The following is a 21,342-nucleotide window of genomic DNA, read 5'->3' on the forward strand; positions in this document are numbered from 1 at the left end:
ATTCTCCTGAGCAACGATCCAAAATCAATCGACAGGAAGGCCTCGTAGTTCTCGCCTGAAAGGAAAGTGCTTGAATGGATATCTACGCTGTTTGTAACAGTACAAAAAAAGGGAAGAAGGAAATCAGTTCGCACAAACAACAACGTTATTCATTTTTGATCTTTTCGGCTCAAGTCTATGCATCCAAGGGTTTATGAAAGGAGGGAAACGAAAATGATAAATGATAAAACAAAAAGATGGAACCCGAGGGTCAGCAATTTGTCGATAAGTCTAGCTGCTCGATTCCCAAGTCAGTGTGCGCTCATCGAATGCTGTCTCAAAGCCACCACCATCCATCAGCCCAGTCTTGGTTTTGTTCTCCAGTTTTGTAATCTGCATCTGCTTTCTTTCCATACGGTAAAGGCCCACGCATCTCACCTTCCTCGCCAAAAAGTCACATATCATCGTTATCATCGAGCTCACTCGGGCGTAGAAGACCACCGACTTTCGAATACTTCTCCCTCTCGGCCCGGCGCGCCTCTTCAGCTTCATTCTCGCGGTCCTCGAGGTAGAGTTCTGCGTTGTCGCCCGCGAATTCCTTCAGTTGGATCAGGAAATCGCGGACGTTGTTTTTGAATTTGGTCAAGTCACCGGTATAATTAAAGAGACCTTTGACGAATGTTTCGATTTGAAGGCTACGCATGGATTTGTTAATTTATGGGAACAACGGGGTTTGGCGGAGGTAAAACTTACGGCTTCAGGTGGTTGAAGGCATTAAGGAGGAGATTGCTAACGAATTGGCTGAGGAATTCTGGATTGGAAGTTCCAGCAGGTGCTTGGCCGTCCGTATACAGCGGGGCTTGGATCTTGTCCGATTGTGCGATTGAGAACATGCGGGCGAGCAAAGTGGTTTGGAGTTTGAACCCTAAACTCGACGCATCAGTAGCCGAACTCAAGAATGTACGTAGGGGAGGGGCTGCTCTCGTAAACATACCGGCCTTGTGATCGGTATCGGTAAGCACGAAGAAGATATCTTGGAGGATTGGGATAAAAAACTGCTGGAAGAAAGCCGTAGCAGTTGCGGCATCGGTTTCGTTCACGTTGTTGACCAACTCGATGCACATGTTCAGGCCGGCAGCTTCGACTTCTCTATTGTCGTGCTTGGCGGCCCAGAGACAGGCATCAATGATGTATTTGAACTGGCGAGTATCGAGTTTGAGGAGAGCTGAAAATGAACATTGCGAGGTTAGTAAGCTGGGGTTCTGGAGGAGACGCTACATGTTCATTCATACCCGCAAAACAGTTCAAGTTTATGGCCCTGAGCAACTTGAAAAATTCCACGCGGTGCTCTGGGTATTCCGAAAAGTCTTTGTTGATCATTTCAAGGGTGCACTCGAAAACGTTCCCCATAATCGAAGGAACCTTATCCTCCATTTTGGTCTATTGCAGGGTTAGATTTGGTCGAAAGATGAGAACCGGAGTGGATTTAGACAACTAACCCGCAACTTCGAAATGATCGTCGAGATGACATTCAAGACCTCTGGATCTCGGGCATCCGGAACACTTCCGGCATAGTCGCCGAGGATCGCGTCGAGTAGAGGAGGCACAATGTCGTCGTTGACCGCATTCAAGTCGTCCGCCTTTTGGACATAGATATCAATGAGTTTGAGGATTTCCTTCTTGACAGTTCTCAACCCGCGGACACGTGGGGTTTTTGTTGCGATTGGGCCTGCGAATTCGGAGGATTAGCGGGCTTGATGGTTTCAGCAATCGAAAGGACCGGGCGTACCTTCTTGGGCAACCGCGGTAGAGATCATCCCGCTGACCGCTCTATACATTGACAACATGTCCATGTAAATACGACCGAGCTGTGGATAGAAGTAGGGGCCAATCGAGCTACAAGCGGAAACATTCGTCTTCATGACGTTTCCGATGACCTTGACTGTGCTTTGATCCTCAAGGATGGATGGATTGATATTTGCCTGTGCAATTATTTGATCCCACTAAGGACAGTTAGCATGAGACAGCAAGTTGTAGTTAAAATACTTACAGCTGCATTTGGGAATGCCATAAGCTCCTGAAGCAGACGCTCTTGGGCGTGACTTTGACCCTGCGCGCTAATCATGTACCCGCAAGCTTCGTAAAACGTGTGAACCTGTTGGGGACCGAGGTCATTTGTGATCCGGGACATATTACGAACAATCTCTTCAATGAACGGCTCCGTCTCTCCGGGTTGCAAAGCCACGAAGTGTCTCTTACACTTATTGGCGATCTTTATGAAGGTATCACAGGCCATGTCTTGCACACCTAAGTTGCGTAGCATTGTTAGCAAAACTACCCTTTTACTTATCCCGTAGCGTGTTTACCGTACCTTCGTGTGTCTCGTGCATGAACTCGAAAAGTTTGTTGACCACCGTCTTTAGGAACTTCCAATGGGCTTTGAGGAATCGAGGGTACTGTCCGACAATGTACATGATGTTGGAGGCTACAACGGCTTTGTTGTCCTTGCCGCGTTTCATTTCAGTCAAGCCGAGGAGATCCTTGATGACGGTAACCAAGAATCTCTTTTCCGTTTCCTCATTCATTGCACCGGATATCGACCCGATAGCCCAACAAAGCGTATTGCAGTTGGCCCAAGACCACTCGCTACCATCGACCTGCCTTGCCAGTTTTTCAGACATTATAGTTTCGGTATCCACGACATCTAGATGCGTGAGGTAAACCAAACATTCGCGAGTCGTTTTGTAGAGTTGAATAGTATCGCCTTCTTTGACGAACTCGCGTACAATTTCACCCTCGTCATTTTCGACGATGAGAACCTTTGCTTATTGTCAGCGGAGTTATAAATGCAGGATGTTACTTTGGATGGGATTCCATACTTCTTCCGGCCGGACCATTCCCTCAATCATGACAAGCCTTAGGTTCGATAGAACTTCCGTGTACATGTGTTTTCGTAGCGGGTAGCTGTTGAGCAAATTTGGTGGAGGGGCGCCGCCACTGAGAAGAGGATTGAGATCCGACATGGGAAGTTGCTGCATTTCTTCATAGAGCTCCGCAACCAATTTGGTCCAGTACTCCAGACAAATTTTGAAGATTTCTCGGTCATTAATTTGGCTGATGCGGATGAGGTAAAGGTGAGAGTGGACCAAATATTCTTTGTTGGGGAGAATTTCGATCAACTGATTGAGATACCGTTAGCACGTGCTTCGGCTGAAGCAGAAAGAGAGAGGATATACTTTGACATGAGGTGTGAAGAAATTGCAGAGGAAGATGGCAAGGTTCTGGATGAATTCCTGGTCCCGAGGAGGACTGCTTGGATATATCGATCGCAAGTCCGTAGTGATTGGGATGATTTCGGCGATCGTAGTCATGACATTGGTAAACATGGCAACAAGCTTTTCTTCATAATGAATCTGACCACTGATTTGCAAACCACCAATCTCTGTGAGACACTTCAAAGTGACGTTTCGAAAAACGGGGATTGGAAGGAAGCGTGTTCGCAGTGTTTCGATGATGGAAGTTTCGAAGATGTAACCGAGCGGGATCCAATTGAGAAACTTGAGGAGGGTTTCTAGGGTTGCTAGAAGCAGTGTTTCGGAGGTCGCACCAGCAAGAACTTCCTGGCATAGCGTGAAGATGGAGGAGAACTCGTTGCACATCGTCGATTTGAGATTTTTTGTTTTTGCCTGGGTCATTTGCTCCGCCGAATAGTCGAAAACTTCTTCAGAAAGCAAACGTAGGATGGCCATGTTGTTCTCACAAATCGAGAGGTTCGTTCGGCAGGACTGCACGATTTCTGGGATGAATGAGGGCCAATTGTGCGGCCATTCTTGCTTGAGGATGTTGACAAGGACCAAGTTTAGTTTGTTGATAAGAGTCTTGTTTTGCTTTAATAGCTCTTCCGACGATGAACTCTGGATGATGAAGTTGACAACGAAGTTTCGGATACCTGGATGGAAGAACGAGTGAGTGCCAGGTACCGGAGGAAGGGGAAGAGAAGAGGGTTTGTGCGTTCAAAACAACCTTGACATTGGTCCTTTGGCAGGATTTTCCATCTGGTCTGGATGACATTGTCCAAGACTTGGAGGCCGAGATCTATAGAAATATGAGTAACGAACAAGCCTGACAGAGGATGTAGTGTAGAGCACGTACACTTCGTTTGAGGGTAGGAGGACGACTCTAGGATCTTGTCTACCATTGACCACGAGTCGGGGTTCTCCCGAAACTGAAGTAGATTGCAAGTCAGCAAACGAACGAGGATGAATCCAAATAAACAGTGCATACCTGGTTCATATATCGCTGGGCCGCATCGCGCTATAGTCGGTGGACAGAATTGTCAGTAAGAGAAAAAAAACCTTAGTCGTAGATGGGCCGTTAGCGTATATTGGGGAAAAATTACAGTAGCACCCCGGCCTTCGTAGAAACCGCGGACTTGAGTGTCCAGCTCCTCGATTGAAGCCATGGGTTTATGTATGTTGAGTAGGGATCAAAGGGTGTCTTGAGGCCGGAAGAATGTCTCGGTGAGGAAGAGGACTGAGAATGTGAAGATGTCAGGGAGGAGGCTAGCTACGATGGTGATGGTGACGACGAGGATGAAGATGATTATGAGGGTGAGATGGATATTATTAGAAGGGCGAAGAGAGGAAGAAGAAGAAGATGGTGATGATGAGCTCGAAAATCGCGAGATGCAAGCAAGCTATGTATGTCTAAGGACTTTGCAGGATTTTGGCGGTAGCGGTGGTTGGTTCTCAACGTTTTGAGGTGGAGGGTTTTCATGTGTGGTGTAGCGGGGTAATCCAGGTTGCTGTGATGCAGCGCTTGACCAAAGGAGGAGAGCTGGAGCTGACTAAAAGGATCACAACGCGTTGACGTTGATATCGATCTTGAATTTTAATTCGATCGAAAGTTATCAATCAAGATCAAGATCAAGATCATGCTGATAAGAGATCAAGATCCGATTGATGAGATAAGCTGCCGTTGCTCATGACTGCCCTTTATATTATCATCCTTCTTCTCTAGATACTGGGGCACTACTCAGTGTCTATGGAATCCATCACGGACACGTGATCTTGGTGATGCTCCAAAATCTCTGTGAGAGGTATTCTACTCGGTTTCTAAGCTGAGCTGCTCGATATCTCCCGGAGCATCCACTACCTAGCTCAAGCACTATACGACCTAGTGTATACCTGTACCATATAACATACAATGGATATAGATGCTGTGTCTGTACGTACATTAATAATAGAGAAGGGAGGGCCTAACTATTATAACCCAACTGGGCCTTAGACACTTTGGTAAAAAAGCACACATCGGATAGAAGTTAACCTCGGAGATATATAACCTATAGACTTTAGTACAATAAGGTATTTGATTGTTCGCACATAACAAAAGCACTAGCGGAGTAAACTTGTTTATATATAGAAAAAAATAGATGAAGAAAAATATTAAAATACGAAGTACGGCGCAGGAACAGGAACAGGCATAGTGTAGATGCACTCATTCACCCACTGTACTGCACTCTCACCCACTCTCAATTCCCACGAGGCCGCGCTTCAACTGGGAAAACGGCAGCAGGTACTTACTTCCATGCCTCTGGATACCTACATACGCAAGTACCTGCATTACTGTACACACGTATGCAATGAACTCTGCTCGGTACCTTGTACCCATTATCCGTCTTCACCGAGATTGCATAGCATATAATTGCCCACCCTGGATGAAATTACGTGGGGAATCCCTTCAAATTCCATCTCCATCCCTTTTTTGCAGGCAATCAAAATGCAAATTTGCTGACCCCCGAACCTGGTTCCAACTCGACACCTATCATGGCCTCTAAATCAAACAATCGATCAACCAATCAACCAACCATCTAACCAACCTAACAAGCTTCCACTGGGCAAGACACTAGTACCTCCTCATACGCAGGTTCATACACACTTCTTACCAAGAACCCGTGTCCGTACGCACACATGTCGCTGTCAAAGTCAATAGCTGGCCACATAACTCGGTAAGTCCCTTGAACATCGATGCAGATGGTGACAGGCGTCTGCACTGCAGGACTTCATGTCATACCCAGACACCATGCTGCCTGCCCTGCAGCATTCGCGAAACGAAATTGGATGGAGCCATTGAGTTTGGGCCCAGAGGCTAGCCTCCAACAGAAGGATGCAAGGAACCTGTCCGGGATGTCTCGCATTCAGGCCCTATTATTGGCCCCCAGAACGACCCCTTTTCCGCCTTTTCAGGTGTTGGCTTGCTTCGGACCAGTGCTGTTGCACCATCCCATCGTGAGGGAACGGCTCTTCTGTATTTTTTTCTGTTACGCATGCACACAAGCCCCCGACGAAGCCCCCTTCCCCTTCCTTTTCTTCCCTTCCTTTTCGCTTTCTTTGCTTTTCCTTGCTTCTCTCACCTTTCCTCTCTCTTCAATTTCAATCAAACATGTCACGCTGAACCAACCAAAAAGAGACGCAGGCGAAGAGACAAAAAGAACCACCCTCCCTTTCGTTATTGATTTTTTGATATTCTTTCGTTCTCGTCACTCATTTTTTTCGCCTTCATTGCTTGGTATCGTCGCTGCATTGTGTGCGACTACATTCGTGTATTTCCAACTACATTCGCTCATTTGAAAAACAACATATACACACACCTTTTTAACGATCATATTCAACGATTTCCCTATCCGACCCTTTTTGTCTCCAGCCACGCCTCGTCTCGCTTCTGGATTTAGATAATACTCAAGATCGCAAAGGAAAGAAAAACAAAAAAAGAACCGCAGGAAAGGAATATAGGATTTCGACAAATATTGAAGCATCCCGACATCGACAATACTTGCAACTCAGTCTTCGAACGAATCTTTGATAATTCCAAATGAGGTATCATCACCAGCATCCAACCAGGCGGGCGCCTCAGCGCCAGCCTGTCGCTGCGATCCCCAATGCTTATGAGCAGCGCTCGACACAAACCCTGGCGGCTCGGGATTTCATCCTCCCACGGGCTACTGCAACAGAAAGCAGCAGCTGTGCCCCCGATGATACCTCTCCACGTTGCGAGAAGCCCATCACCAACTCCACCATGACATTGCCGATTGTCTTGGGTATAGCGTAAGTTGACATTCTGGAATCGTCCCGAAATATAATTCGGCTGGGAGCTAATCATTCGAAATACGGGACGCAGTATTCCAGTAGTTGGTGCTCTGGTTATCTTGATTGTGCTACATCAACGACATTTGCGCAAACTCAAGGCCGAAGACAGGATGGACAAGACGAAGAGCATGGACTTTGGTATGGAATACCCTCCTGCCGGTGGGAAGAAAAGCCGAGGGCTTGGAGGCGCCGGTAACTCTTCCGGACGACATAAAAATCAATTGTCGCTCGACATGGATGTGGCTGCTCCCTATTTACTTCCACCGGAACTACAAGGCTCTCGTGATAGTCTTCATTCGATGTCCAAAATCTATGTTGTTGACGACGACAAATACAAACCCTCCAACCCTACGAACCGACTTCCGTATGGAAATGGTTCTGCTGCGCCCTCTCTCTCCGGACCTCGCAACAACCGAGACTCTTCTTTGTATACGGCCTCTATCCGACAACATGAAGATAGCACCGAAAGCCTTACCGCAGATCTTCTCGGACACTCTAGCAAAATGGCTACCTCTGCCCCTCCGGTCAGAGGTGCTTCTCTGCCCTCGAACCAGAAGACGGTCCCGGAACTGCAGGTACCCGAGCCAGCCTTCGATGCCTCTCGCAACCACGGCGATCAGCCCTCCCGCGGTCCAGGCTTGTTCCCTTCGGAAACAGAGGGCCGAGATTCCTACATTGACAAAGACGGTGGCGATTTGCGAAGGAGCCACATGCATCTCCTCCCACACATTGGCTTTGATACTCCGAGCGAGCTAGATGGTTCAAAATCGTCAGAGAAATCCGCAGAATTACCCGCTCAATCGGTTGCCCAGGAACCGCCCGTTGCGCAAAAACCACCACAGTTGAAACTTGACGAAAAGGCCTCTACTCCTTTCGAGGGATTAAACTTTGGAACCGAAGCCGATAAGGATGCATCGCTCCCCCAAGTTGTTGAGCCGGAACCCCAACAAGCACTAGCACCTCCACAAGTTCGCATGAGCACGATGGGCGGCCTCGAAGTCAACCATGGTAACAGGCTCGATCCCCGTAGGCTATCATACGGATTCCGACCGTTGCCACCTGCGGCCGAATCTGGCGAGGATGCGGAAGAGCGTGCAATGCGTATTCGTTCATTCTACAAGGAATATTTCGATGATGCAAACCCAGGTGGTCTTGATTACTACGCTCAGGCTCAGGCTCCGGAGCCGATGCCTACCAACGGAAACAACGGCGACGGTTACAACAACTACCCCGGAAATAGAAATACCAACTACAACCAAGGGTACTACGAACAAGACTACTCGAATGGATACAATCAGGAATACGGCGACTATTACCAGGACGACAACATCGCTGGTGGGTACCAAGACCAGTATTATGATGATACGTACGCCAATCCTCAGCGACCATTCGCGGAACCACCCACTCGTAGAGCAATGACACCCCCACCACGTGCACCACCACGTTTCCAACAAGGTCCGGGCCCACGTCCAGGATCGTCAGCTAGCAACCGAGGTCCGCCACCACCGAGATCGTACTCCTCGCAAAGCAATCGTTATAACGGACCACCTTCGCGTGGCATCCGTGCCCCTTCGAGTCTCCGTAAAAATGCTCTTCCCGAAGAACCCTTGTTGATTCTCCCGACACCACATCTCCTGAAGGAAGACGCATTTGCTTCTCCGATCGCATTCGCCCCTGCTCCTCGCTCAAAGGAATTCAGAAATGGAACCGAATCCGAAGTCGGTAGCGCCAAGGGAGGTGTGAAACCCTACTCCCTTGGTGTCAGGGTCCATACTCCTCTCGCGTCCGCCTTCGATGAATTGAACGTTTTGCCTACCCCGTAAGTACCCTCCTACCTACGTATGTGTCCTTCAGCCTCAGGAACAGTTAACTGACCATCGTCCTCTTCAGTCATCAATTGCGCAAATCTGGAGCATTTACAGGACTTGACTTTGCGCCTCCACGCAAATTCAAAAACGACGGTGGTGATAACTTTAGCGACACTGGCAGCATCCGAAGCAATCGCACGGGTTTGTCGGCTGCGCACCATAGCAGAACGGGAGCGTACCGTGTCAGCCGTCTTCCGCAGGACGTTGTACCGACGACTGAGAACATGACGAACAGCCTCAAGCCATCTTGGGACATGCGCAATCTTTAGAATAGCCTGACATTTCAATAACGATGCCACGCTTTTGCTTTTTTTTCTTCTTTTTTTCTTTTCGGGGTTGTCTGTTTTTGTTGTTTACCTTGTAGCCCTTTCCTACTCTTTTCTTTATATTTTTTTATTTTCCCGTTCCCCTAGAAAGCCCCTGCTCTCGCTCATGCGCACGTATCGTCTCTGCTGGAATCTTGGCGTATCTGAAGGAGTATATCACTTGCGAATTGTTTTGTGGACTGTTTCTGAATCCTCGCGGCACAATCCGAATCAGCTGGTACGATCGATTTTCGAGGTCTCGTATAACGTTCATTTCTTCCGTCTCTCTTTAAAGACAACTTTTTTTTTTTTTTTTTTTTTTCTATCACTTTTTCTTTTCAAAGACCCCCCCCCCCCCTTTTTTTTTTCTTTTACTTTTTTCTTTCTCCTTTCGATTATTATGCTGCTGTTGTCGTTTCTTTAACAATCACCAACGCAAGGGGCCATAATCAAATAAATAATATGGTCTTGATGGAGGGATTACCACCTACATACTACATATTGGCATGCATGGAGGCAAGATCTAGATCATTCGAATGGATGAAAATGGGGGCAAATTTCCTTTTTTTTATTATATTATTTGTTTCCTTAGTCTACCGTCAAGATGCAATGCAGTGCAATATGGGAGGGAGGATCCGTGACCATCGTGTACATTAGAACAACCGCTAAAAAATTATCAAACCCACTCCTGCTAGTACTTTGTGCCGTACGTACAAAGAGGTATACAGACAAGATGCTTTGGAATGCGAGGGGTGAGACCGGTTTGTTCCATGTTGATGAATTCGCCATGCATTTATATTATATACCTAGGTATGGATGGATATGCAATCAAGCAAAGAATTGAATCGAACGGGCATTCAGTGCCAATACCTGGAAACGGAAGGGTTTATATTGTTGACGGAGCCAAGAATCCTAAACCTGGAGTTCGTTGGGAAGGAGAATATCGAATGAAGGAAGTGGAGGCCAATGCTGCAGGTACAATGCGCATCCATCCAGAATGGCGAGCTAGAGCGGCTCGTTATTATTGAGATTGTCTTGTATGTATTATTGTTATGAACAGGGATATCCGATGATGGTAATTAATTGCAATTGGAGCGGCAATTCAATCAAGCATGCGGTGTAGCATTTACCACCCATCATTCATCCATCCGAGATCAAGAAACAGAGAAAGAAAGAAAAAAACTCGCCAGTATCATCTTTTTTTTAATTTTTTAATTTTTCTCAATATCCTAATTTTTATTTTCTTCCCTTCCCTCTTCCTCTCTTGTTCTTATTCATCCATCTTCCCAAGAGAGAGAGAGAGAGAATCTTCTCCTTCCCTTCCTCCACTCCACTCCACCCCTTCCTTCCCTCTAGTCTCGTGCCTTCCCTTTTCCAACCCGGGCCAACTCACCAGCCGACCGGTCTTGTGGGTCGCTCTGTTCTGTAATCTCATATAACCCACAGGCAGACTAAAACTGGATACCTAACTTCCGTCAATATTCGCGCTTTTCTCAGTTGCAGCGACCGTTTAGGATAAGGCTTGCACGCTGCCGCTGCTAACTGCTGTCCGGCTGCTGCTGCTGATGCGCTGTTCTGTTTTGATCTGACTGCAGCTCCAATTTGCTCTTTTACATATTTGACCGATCGCAAGTCTCCTCACCTCGACATCTCCTCGCCCCTTTCCCTTCTCTCCTACCGTCCGTTCCATTGCATTCAATTGTCTTTGCCGACGCTTTCATCAGCCTCGCTGACCGACCGGACTGGCTGACTGACCCTTTCCTTGAAATCGACACATTCGGTTGTTGTCGATTCCCTCTACTTCTTATTACAACTCCTTCGCACGCACAACATTCAATCCGAATCTAAACAAATCCACCAGAACCCTCTCGGAACCATCCGGATTCCAACCGTTGAATACCAACTCTACATCTCTATCCTTAATACAACGTCTTTAAGGCGTAATCGTTTAAAAGATGTCCGATACAGGTAATGCGAACGAACCTAACCCCCCCCCACCCACCCCTTTTTTTTTCACCTTCTCTGAACCCTTCGTTCTGGCGCCTCAACAACTTTAATCTTATAATGATGACGAATTAACGCTTTATTTCGCATGGTTTTACAGGTTCGACATCGATTCCTACAGCGGACCCAACATTACCGGAGGAAACTGCATCTAGCATAATCGAACCCACCGAGACTTCAACTCCTCCACCGGAAGAAACCACCACTCCCACACCGGAACCCACACCTGAACCCACACCGGAGCCCACACCTGAACCTACACCTGAACCTACACCGGAACCTACACCGGAACCTACACCGGAACCCACATCCGAAACCCCAACCATCGAAACAACAACTTCGGAGCCGGAACCGACGTCGACAGCAGAAGAACCCACATCAACGGCCGAAGAGCCTTCGTCTACGACTGAACCGGAGCCAACAACAACACCCCCTGAGGAAGAGACGTCTACAACCGAGCCGGAGTCTACATCGACTCCTGACGTTACGATCGTCACCGTCACACCGTCAACCTCGGCTGACACAACAATCACAATCACCACAACATCGGTGAATACAGACAGGTCAACGACCACCCTCCCAAGCAGTTCAACTCAGGTATCTTCATCTTCGAGTTCTTCTACGATCTCTGCGACCGCGATTCCTTCTTCCGGTGGAGGCGGTCTCAGTCAACCGGCGAAGATTGCTATCGCAATCATAATACCAATCTTCGGTGTGATTTTTTTCGCCTTCGTTGCGCTATTCCTTTGGAGAAGGCACAAGAAACGCAAGGATAACGCGGAAGAGCGGAGGAAGGAGGTTGAGGAGTATGGCTATAATCCCAACAATGATACATCGGGCCCGGGGCCTTCCGTACTAGCCGCTGCCGGTAGAGAAAGCCATGGAGGTGATATGGCTGAGATGGAGGCCGGCTACCGCGGTTGGGGAAACACTGCAGGAGGCCGTAAAGCGTCCGCTCCATTGTCGGCAACTGCTACAGCATCCAATACGGCAGGATATGGAAGCACAAACTACTCCGGTGCGCCTACCAACGGAGGACAACAATACACACCCCCACAGCAACCAGAGCTCTACGGTTCCCCGGCAGCGGCTGGTGCGATTCCAGTCGCTGCAGGAGTCGCAGGAGCGGCGGCTCTTGGCGCTGTTCATTCGGAAGACGAAGCGAAGAACCGCGACCGCCATTCTCACTCTCCACTGCTTTCCAGTCCGACAAACCGACCTAGTACCGCCGATTCTAGTACCATTGGGGTACCGGCTACTACCGGACCGAGTGAATTGGATGATGGCCTTCATCGAGGTGACTCTGTTGCTTCTTCTCGCTACACCGATGCTACCCACCAATCCGAAGACAGCGGCGCACACGACACCCTTGGAAACGATGGCCGTAGGAACACCTATGTATCGGATGGGAATGACTACTATAACGATGTATCAAACCCGTATGCTGGGGATTATGATTATGATTATCATGAACACGCGCCTGAGCAGGGGTATCATCAGCCACCTATGATCCAGCAAGTCGGGGCTCGGAGAAATACTAGGATTGAAAACCCCCCCGATACACATTACGCCCAGATGCCACGTCAAGGGACCAGCGGAATTGCACAGAACTTTTAAAAGTATGATTCGTGCGGTTTGTGTTTTTATATATACTTATGTTTGCTTCTTTTTTTCCTCTTCCCCATCGGCCGATATATAGTACACTGTAATGATGCGCTACCTCCCGCGCTTAATTATCTGGGATTGGCGAGCCTCTTTGGTCAGGTTCGGTTTCGTTTCCCTTTGTCACGGAGTTTTTCTTCATATTCTCTTCTCCTTTGCTCTCTCGCATACAAAATATATGACTTTTTTTGTCTTTTGCATGGTTGTTTCTTCTGTCCATATTAACTCCTCCTTGTTTTTTTCACCTTTATTCTCTTTTTGTTATCCGTCGGGTATATTGGGAGGGATTATGTGGGACGTCATTGGCATCATTGTCCTTTAGTTGTTTTATATCTGATGCTTTTCCCGATTTATTTTTTTGTCTCTGTTCCTGTGCTACGTCCGAGCCGCTGCTTTTCCTTTACCGACCGACCACTTACCAAGTACTTACTTATCATCCGAACCTCTAATGTATTATTCGCGGATAGCCTTGCTCGTGCAATGGTCACCTGCGTCTTGCTTTCCGGCTATATCTCTGTTTCGAGACTTTCCATCAACCAGCTCACTTGCTTGAGGAAGTACGTAAGTATGTACATGTACCTGCAGTGTGATGATATTTCGACCAGTTCCCGTTAGATCGTATACTTATATCGGTACGTAAATTCGACACGCACGTACAGAGACGTTGACGGTATCGATGCCAATGCACCGCACCGCACCGCGGAGAAATCCGCTCCAGATCGCTGCGGGACAAGCTTCCAGTGCCCTGGGGGGGTATCACTGGTATCACTAGTCCCCAAGCGCACTAGGACGGACGAAGTCTAGCGCCAGCTGTCCAGCGGCAGCCCTGGAGAGCACGTTTTCGGACGAGGCGGCCTGATTGGAGTACTCCACGCCAAGTTTTTTACTGGGTCCAACCTCAAAACACAACAACATCGCCGGCAGTTGAGAGGTCTCCATCGGGCCCTTCCTATACATAAGTTTGCGTACAAAATCAAACCAAGTGCCTGCCATTGATCTCCGGCTTCCCGGGGGTGTTCGACAGCTGAAGGGCCCTTTTAGAACCCGAGTCATGTAAGGAAGAAGGACCGATTGAACTCTACTCTGGCCTGGCCAGCAATTGTTTTTTTTTTTTTTTCTGGTGCTGTTGACCTGATCATGAACTGAACTGAAACTGAACCGAGTTATATTGTACAATCAAGAACGAACGAACTTCGATTCGATTTTAGGAATTACATACTTACGTACATGCGCTGGCCAGGATATCCCAGAACTCTAGTATCCAGGTTAACGTTGGCCTGATCTAAGCGATACATATACGCGGGTCGACTCGTCGTTTGATATTCCAATCTGCGGGCGACAGCTGTCGACACCGTCCCGGTGCTTCTGCCCCTCTCGTTTTCCTTCTCCGCTCCGGCGTTTCGATCGCTCCCTCTCCCTCCGCCAGGCAGGCAGTATATATACTCGAGTAGATATCTACCAGTTACGCTGCTGTTGCTGCCGATACCTATCGCTTTTACCCTTCTGCCCGCTTCGAGCAGGTTCCGTTTGCGGGTTGCTGTTGCATTTGCATTTGCATCCCATTCGGTTCGCCCGAGTCTCCATCTCTCTCTCTTCGGGACTGTGCCCAAAAATTAAAAAATACCAGCTCATTTCGGATCATTCCCGTCTCGAATTTGATATTATATATCTCCTTCTCCAGGGAATTGCATGCTCTGTGCGCGCTTGTGTCCGAGAGCGAAGAGATCCCGAATACGAGCCCGGCCGCTGCCTCCGCCAGATCATCGATCTTACATCTGAGGTTGCCCACCTGCAGCCTATTTCTACTCTCGACCCTGCACCCACCCTCCCAACCATCACCGGCACAGCATATTGTTACCCATCTTGGGTATCCCCGGACCCTCAATATCATCCAGGTATGTACGGGGACCTGGCATATCGCGTTTAAACCACACCGTTGTGACTCGTTTATCGTCGTTCGATACGCAACCTCTCGCGCCCATACGCTGCATTTTTCGTACTAACCGTCCCACTTCGCAAATGCATAGCGCGCTTCCGAGTTTTTGCGGCAGGCGTGGAAAGTAGGTCCCGAACGGTTGTTCCAATCCCGCAGGAGGATCCCAGCATCGAGAACTGCAGGTGACCCACCCTCTGGTGCCAAATATCAGCCCCCATTCACCGGTCAACCCTGACAGGAAACGGAAGCCTCTACCCTTGGCCAACCGAGAGGTTTCAAAGCTCCAAACAGTCAAAGCGAATTGTTCGACGGACTCATCAGTTAGGGCAATCTTTTCGGAGGAGCCCATTTGGGTACAGTCGTCACAGACCTTGCCAGCCATTGCATATTGTCCCTGTTGTTCTTCCCCCCGAGTCTGATACGCCGTCCAATAAGCACCTTCGAGGACAGCCCACTCCCACTCTATCATCCCAATACCTTTGTGATTTTTGAAAGCCCCTCTCCAATCGCAACTCTCTCTTTTCTAAATAGACCGAGCCGACTGATCAGTACACGCATACTATCGTTTCCTAAATCAACTGCAAAGAGCGCCCCGATCAATATTCTCCTCGAATCATCTTTTGCTATGTCACACATGGGACTTGATCGGATTTCCTGACGTTCAATCCGCGCGGAACATACAGACCAAAAAAGATATATCAGTGTCCCCGCTATCGCCTTCCATCATTGGATCCCTCATTTGCGAAAGGCCCGCACACACTCACCAAAGCCCTCCCGGCACCACAAACAGACACACCTTCCCTTCTCGCCTCTGCTTTTCTTTAGCCATCTTTTGCCAAAATGTAGGATCCCGACTTCTTCACCTCAGTCACTGGTTGGGATGTTTCGCCCGTCAAAAGCTATTTCAAGCGGCCTATATCCACTGGAGCCAAGGGTTCTGCTAGAGCATTCCCTTGTCCACGTCCTGTAGCATCGATGGGGTATCATCGATATCACTTTCGCCCCCCTCCGCTCTTCATTTCTCCCTCAAAATGTGTTGCTGCCTCGATGCAGAAGCTCTTGGAACATGTCAGACTGATCGGTATCCTTCTGGACCTCTGGGTATTTAGGAAGTTCGGCAAGCATCTACAGAAGCGACAGCTAGACATACCCGAGTATGCAGCAAGCTTCGTTAATTATAAAGGCTTAAAAAAGGTTGTAGTCCAACGACGATAACCAATCTGCATCCGATAGAACTATTTTTCGATCGTCTTGCACCTTCGAACTCTCCCATCTACGCATTGCGCCCTTGTGCTAACAGAATGCTGACGATTTTTTATCTTCCTCTTCTGTAGTTGATTAAACAACTGGCCTCCAGCTCCAGAAGCATTCGTTCAGGGACCAGCCTGCCGATTCGAACGCCGGAAGGCGAGATCCTCAACGACCCCCAAGCCGCCCTCCATGCGAACAAAACCACCTTTTTCTTTCGACTTGTAAGACCTTGTCGGCCGCTGCGCTATATTTTTATCCTCAACCGGAGCCAGACTTAACGGTAGTTCGCAGGACCGTGAGATCGAGAAAGTCAATGCCTTCTACCTCCAGAAGCAAGACGAGGTAATAACGGAAATTGCGGGGCTATATTACAATCAGACCCGGGCGTTAATGCCGATATTATTTTAGTTGACAGTACGACTCTGGACGTTGATCGAGAAGAAAGATGCGATTCAATCAAGAACAGACGCGGCCGCAAAGGGCTCGGCAATGTTGGTAACTCTGCAAGAAGGGTTTCACCAATTCGGAGTCGACTTGAACAAGTTGCAGGTACTGTGACCAGCTCCCCTTTTCAATTGTCTCCGAGCATAGCCTAAAGGTTTTTGCTGTTCCTTCGATGGTGCTGACGGCCATTTGTGTTGTTCGTAGCAATTCGTGGAATTAAATGCAACAGGCTTCTCGAAAATATTAAAGAAGGTATTCCACATCTTGTTAGCATCCCCCTCGAGAAGAAACGGACATTGATCCTCAGGGGTTTTCGATGATCATAGTGGGATAAATCCTCCAAAGTAAGCTCGTATATTTTTTTTCCTGTGATCAATCGTTCGGAGCGTCTATCTTAACTATTCGGTACAGTCACGAACCAAAGAACTCTACCTATCAAGAGCCGTCGAAGTCCAACCATGCTTCAACCGAGATGTCATAAGCGAATTATCCGACAGGGCGACAACAAGCCTGCTAGAGCTTGAAGCCTGGGCGGAAGGCGAGAGCATTACATTTAACAGAGACGCTTACACAGGCGGGAATAGCGATGTAGAAACGACACACACCGATGCGCAAGCTGAGTTATCGCGGGCAATATCCTCCGGAAACGCAGCGTTGCTCTCCGAAACCGTCAAAGCCGTAGAATCCACGCCGGCAGGAAAGGAAACATTAACACGCGCGTTCCTGTCTAGTATCGGGGAGGCATCCCAGGAGTGTCTGGAGGTTCTGTTGGCATCCAATTCCGTCAATCTCAAGGCAAAGGATGAAATTAACGAGAGGAACGCCCTTCACGAAGCGGCAAATGCCGGGAAACTGTCAATCATCAGTGTTCTCCTCGCCGCGGGTGTGGACGTTGGGCAATCCGATGCTTACGGGAGATTACCCCTGCACTACGCCGCGATGCACGGCCACGTTGATATTCTCGAGGCCTTGCTGACGGCTAATCCCAAGACGCTGGATAGCATGGATCTGGACAACTTTACCCCCCTGATTCACGCTCTTCACCATCATCAACTATCGAGCATCGAGCTATTGATAAAACACAAGGCGCGGATTAATCCGGCGAGCGAACGGGATTACATCCCGTTGAATTTGGCTTGCCAACATGGTTTGGTCGAGATCGCGGAAGCCTTGCTGAAGAACAATGCTCAAATACTCCCCGATGCCGAGGGTCTTTACCCTCAGCATCATGTCGCCAGACGCAGAAACGCTTCGTCTTTGTTGGTAACGCTCCAGTCCTTCGGTGCTAATCTTAATGAGTTCGACAAGTTGAACGGATGGACACCGATGGTGCATGCCGCCAGCGAAGGAAATACGGAAAACCTCAGGATTCTCCTAAGTGCGGGAGCACGCCTTGATCTTTTGGATGAGAAGAACCTCTCGGCTTTGTACTACTCTGCATGGGAAGGACATCTCGAATGCATGAAGATTATTTTCGATGCAGGGGGGTCCTAGGTGTGGACCCGATAGAACCACCACTCATTAGACCCTCGCCTGCGTCGACGCAATCGAGTGCGCATATGGTCTTAGATGCGGACGGTATTCCCGATCTCGCTTTGCCGCCACCGATCCTTCCACTTCGAAGATATGGGCACAATTTCCTGGACAAGAAAACCTTCGTACAGCTTACATTCGCAGAAAAGAACTCAGATGCCATATTCTTCTACCAACAGGGCAAGTACCCTGCCGCACGGTTGACGGTATCCTCGAAATCTTCCGATGTCATCTCGAAGAACATGCTCCTGCCGCTTGCGGACGATGCGAAGATTGTATCGTTCCAGATCGATTCGCTCGAGGCTTTCGCCATTGATTTTGATATCTTCCCTACTTTTGGCACCAAGATGATTGCCAAAACGGTTGCGCTGTCTCAGATCTTCAACAATGCGAACAGTAGCGGCCATTGTGTTCTACCGCTTCACGATTCTAGGTCACGAGTTATCGGCCAGCTCTCCTTTGACTTCCAGATCATCAAACCGTTCGGGGGTATCCCGCTAGAGATCGCCCATTTCGCGCCATACTGGAAGGCTACAAGTCAATTTGATTCACGGCCGTTGATTACCGGGTCCTCCCTTTCCGGGGACTACGTACGACTATTCGTCCAAGTCACCCGAGATGACGTTCCCGTGTTATTCCCCACATGGGCGATTCAGTATGCTGATATCTCCGTTCCGATCTGTTCACTCACCTTCGAACAATTCAAAATCATTGGTTCCAATCTCACCCAACAGCCCGAGAATATCATCAAAGAGAGTATCCTTGCGTTCGCTTCGTTCGAAGACCTCTACCAAAAGCTGCAGAGTTCGTTTTTGTCCCTCGGAGAAGCTCTGGCGCTGTTACCAATCGATATCAACCTAAATCTCCATGTCTTATATCCGAACGAGATCGAGATCAAGGAAAAGAATCTCTTGGCCGTCTCGGATCCGAACAGATATGCGGATGCGATACTTAACACTGTCTTCCACCATGCCAGGGAAGTTAGAGAGAATGCGGCGGAGGCGGCCAGGTCCATCATGTTTTCTGCCTTCGAAACTAGTGTTTGCACGGCTTTGAACTGGAAGCAGCCAAATTGTACATCCCATCCCATTACCCCTCCGGTCGTAGTAGCAAGGTGCTAACGGATAATTATTTAGATCCTGTGTTCTTCTGTAACGGGCTCAGTGAAATCGACCTTGCTTCGGCGAATTATTCGCCTTCGGATCCAGAACTCGTCAAATATAGAAGCGTTGCCCCGATGTCAACGAAGGAGGCTGTACGTCTGGCAAAGAATAACAATCTTATGGGACTGATATGCTCGGCGAGATTATTGGTAAGGCGAATCATTTCCGATCTATTATCAACCCCTGTACTTTGTAAAGGCTAATCTTTTTCGATAGGAGATGGTCCTGGCTCTGACGCATAGCGTTAAAGCTGAAGGCTTGGTCTTGATATCCCAAGTCGTCGGGAACACTTCGGCCCACCCCGCATCCCTTACAAACTTGGTTGACGGCGTTTTTATAAGAGAAGGGATACTAAGGTTTAATGAAGCGATTGATATGTGATCCCTAGCTATATTTGATTATATTTTTTTTTTCCCCCGGAGGATTGGTTCATTGTGCAGGCTCTCTGTTTTTTTTTGGTCTTCGGCGGATTTCCTTGGGTTGGCATCTGTTTCCCTTTCTTTTTGAGCACAGGAATCGGTATAATGCGGAAACACGCACGATAGACTAGATGATAGTGTCTTTTATTGTTTCCTTTCTCATTCTATCTAATGATGATGAACTGCATGAGAGAGCCATAGTGTAAAAAGGTGCGCGCCTTTTTTTTTTTTGTTCTAGATTTGGCGGGTGGGCAAAAAGACAAGAAAATATTATCAACTCTAGCTCTGCAGGTCTGGTTGAAAGGAGAAAAAAGCACCTTTAAAAAGGAGAGCATGCTTATATACTTCCTTGGTATAAACTTCTTCTGGTTCTCTTGGTGGTATATTCTACATTTTTATGCACCTTTTGGGAATATGTATGTACAAGATCCTCATCTTGATGTTGAAGGGGAGGAATCGATGACATCTCAACTTTTCGTATATATACATCCAAACCTAGTGATGCGGTTATGCTTCTGAGATTTCCCTTCTTTCATGGCTCATCCTCCAGAACATTATCGTCGACCAGTAGATTCAGAACCCCACCGTCCGGAATTTCCAACGCCCACCTCTTCGTTTTGAACTAGATGCGAGATATATATCGTTAGCATAGACGTCCTTGACAGGAATGCAAAGGAAGAAAAAACCAACCTTCCCCGCCCTACCCCCCTCCCGCAGGCTCAAAAAATGCACAGTCCCTTCCCCTTTGCTCCCCTTGACCTTGTAGGAAATATCAATCTTCCCGTGTAACTGATCCATGGTCCCATGGATCCAGGGTATGGTCTTCGCCTTGAACGATATTTCATCACCCAAAATCTCCCTCGCCTCGGGGTTTACTCTCAATGCGTATAACGTCGAGGATACGACTGATGACGAGGAACGCTGGTAGTTGAATAATAGGTTCGCGGCGACGTACATGGATATTAGGAAGATGGGGATGTGGATTAGGTAGCGGCGTTTGGGGGTTACGTCTGTATTTTTGTTTTTCCGTTAGCTTGGTGGTAATTTTATGGAAAGATGGGGGGGGGGTAAGTACCGGGTAACTCTCTATCCGCGCTCCGCTGAAGCAACGGCGGTCCACCTTCCTTGGGAGCCGCGATTAACGACCGTTGGAAGATGGTCGTCGGCGCTCGACTTCGTGTTATCAGACTCGGTGTTCGGGAGGGTTGTAGTCCGCATATTCGAGAGAACTGGGCTCGGTTGGCAGCCACGGCCAGGCGGGAGAGGATCGGTCGCGACATGTTCGTGGTGTGGGGATGGTGAGGAACATGCGTGCGAGCTATAATAGTCCTCCGTTCGTTACTTTGTGTTGGATTCGACGTCTGTCTCACAAATGGGAAAACGGGAATACCACAACACGGACGTGAGACTACCATGATTTCGATATTCAATTTATTTCATTTTCATTTTCGTTTTTTTAAACTCCACCCGCCTGCCGCTATAAGTATGCCACACTTTGAAAGGAAACGCCGAAGAAGAATATACTATGTTGCAGGGTTTCGCTCAATCGAATCCTTTGTCCTGGTCCCTTTCTTTTTTATTCATGTATAAAACCGACCCCCAAGATAACTGCCAATGAGCGAATGAAAACATC

At 48.2% G+C, this 21,342-nt stretch overlaps 5 protein-coding genes across 5 annotated transcripts; 3 read left to right on the top strand and 2 right to left on the bottom strand.

Annotated features, from left to right (window-relative positions):
* Nucleotides 1-433: 433 nt before the first annotated feature.
* Nucleotides 434-4,441, bottom strand: DFL_009073 (uncharacterized protein; the record flags this gene model as incomplete). The annotated part of the gene is made up of 14 exons (XM_067638901.1): nt 434-674; nt 733-904; nt 974-1,204; nt 1,272-1,419; nt 1,479-1,708; nt 1,769-1,982; nt 2,030-2,286; nt 2,351-2,798; nt 2,859-3,158; nt 3,216-3,928; nt 4,003-4,074; nt 4,132-4,204; nt 4,264-4,293; nt 4,379-4,441. 14 exons carry the CDS (start codon nt 4,439-4,441, stop codon nt 434-436), a joined length of 3,192 nt encoding a protein of 1,063 aa, XP_067486743.1.
* Nucleotides 4,442-6,849: 2,408 nt separating this feature from the next.
* On the top strand, nt 6,850-9,261 carry DFL_009074 (uncharacterized protein; the record flags this gene model as incomplete). The annotated part of the gene is made up of 3 exons (XM_067638902.1): nt 6,850-7,082; nt 7,156-8,943; nt 9,015-9,261. 3 exons carry the CDS (start codon nt 6,850-6,852, stop codon nt 9,259-9,261), a joined length of 2,268 nt encoding a protein of 755 aa, XP_067486744.1.
* Nucleotides 9,262-11,252: 1,991 nt separating this feature from the next.
* On the top strand, nt 11,253-12,918 carry DFL_009075 (uncharacterized protein; the record flags this gene model as incomplete). Its single annotated transcript, XM_067638903.1, has 2 exons — nt 11,253-11,265; nt 11,402-12,918. 2 exons carry the CDS (start codon nt 11,253-11,255, stop codon nt 12,916-12,918), a joined length of 1,530 nt encoding a protein of 509 aa, XP_067486745.1.
* Nucleotides 12,919-15,946: 3,028 nt separating this feature from the next.
* On the top strand, nt 15,947-19,671 carry DFL_009076 (uncharacterized protein; the record flags this gene model as incomplete). Its single annotated transcript, XM_067638904.1, has 10 exons — nt 15,947-16,093; nt 16,234-16,371; nt 16,442-16,492; nt 16,559-16,699; nt 16,799-16,846; nt 16,921-16,938; nt 17,006-18,021; nt 18,078-19,201; nt 19,264-19,439; nt 19,507-19,671. 10 exons carry the CDS (start codon nt 15,947-15,949, stop codon nt 19,669-19,671), a joined length of 3,024 nt encoding a protein of 1,007 aa, XP_067486746.1.
* A 570-nt stretch (nt 19,672-20,241) lies between these two features.
* DFL_009077 (uncharacterized protein) lies at nt 20,242-20,989 on the bottom strand (the record flags this gene model as incomplete). The annotated part of the gene is made up of 3 exons (XM_067638905.1): nt 20,242-20,331; nt 20,400-20,719; nt 20,785-20,989. The coding sequence occupies 3 exons, from the start codon at nt 20,987-20,989 to the stop codon at nt 20,242-20,244; spliced, it is 615 nt and encodes a 204-aa protein (XP_067486747.1).
* Nucleotides 20,990-21,342: the final 353 nt, after the last annotated feature.

The sequence above is a fragment of the Arthrobotrys flagrans genome, assembly GCF_004000055.1.
Source record: "Arthrobotrys flagrans strain CBS H-5679 chromosome Unknown unitig_1, whole genome shotgun sequence".
NCBI lineage: Eukaryota > Fungi > Ascomycota > Orbiliomycetes > Orbiliales > Orbiliaceae > Arthrobotrys > Arthrobotrys flagrans.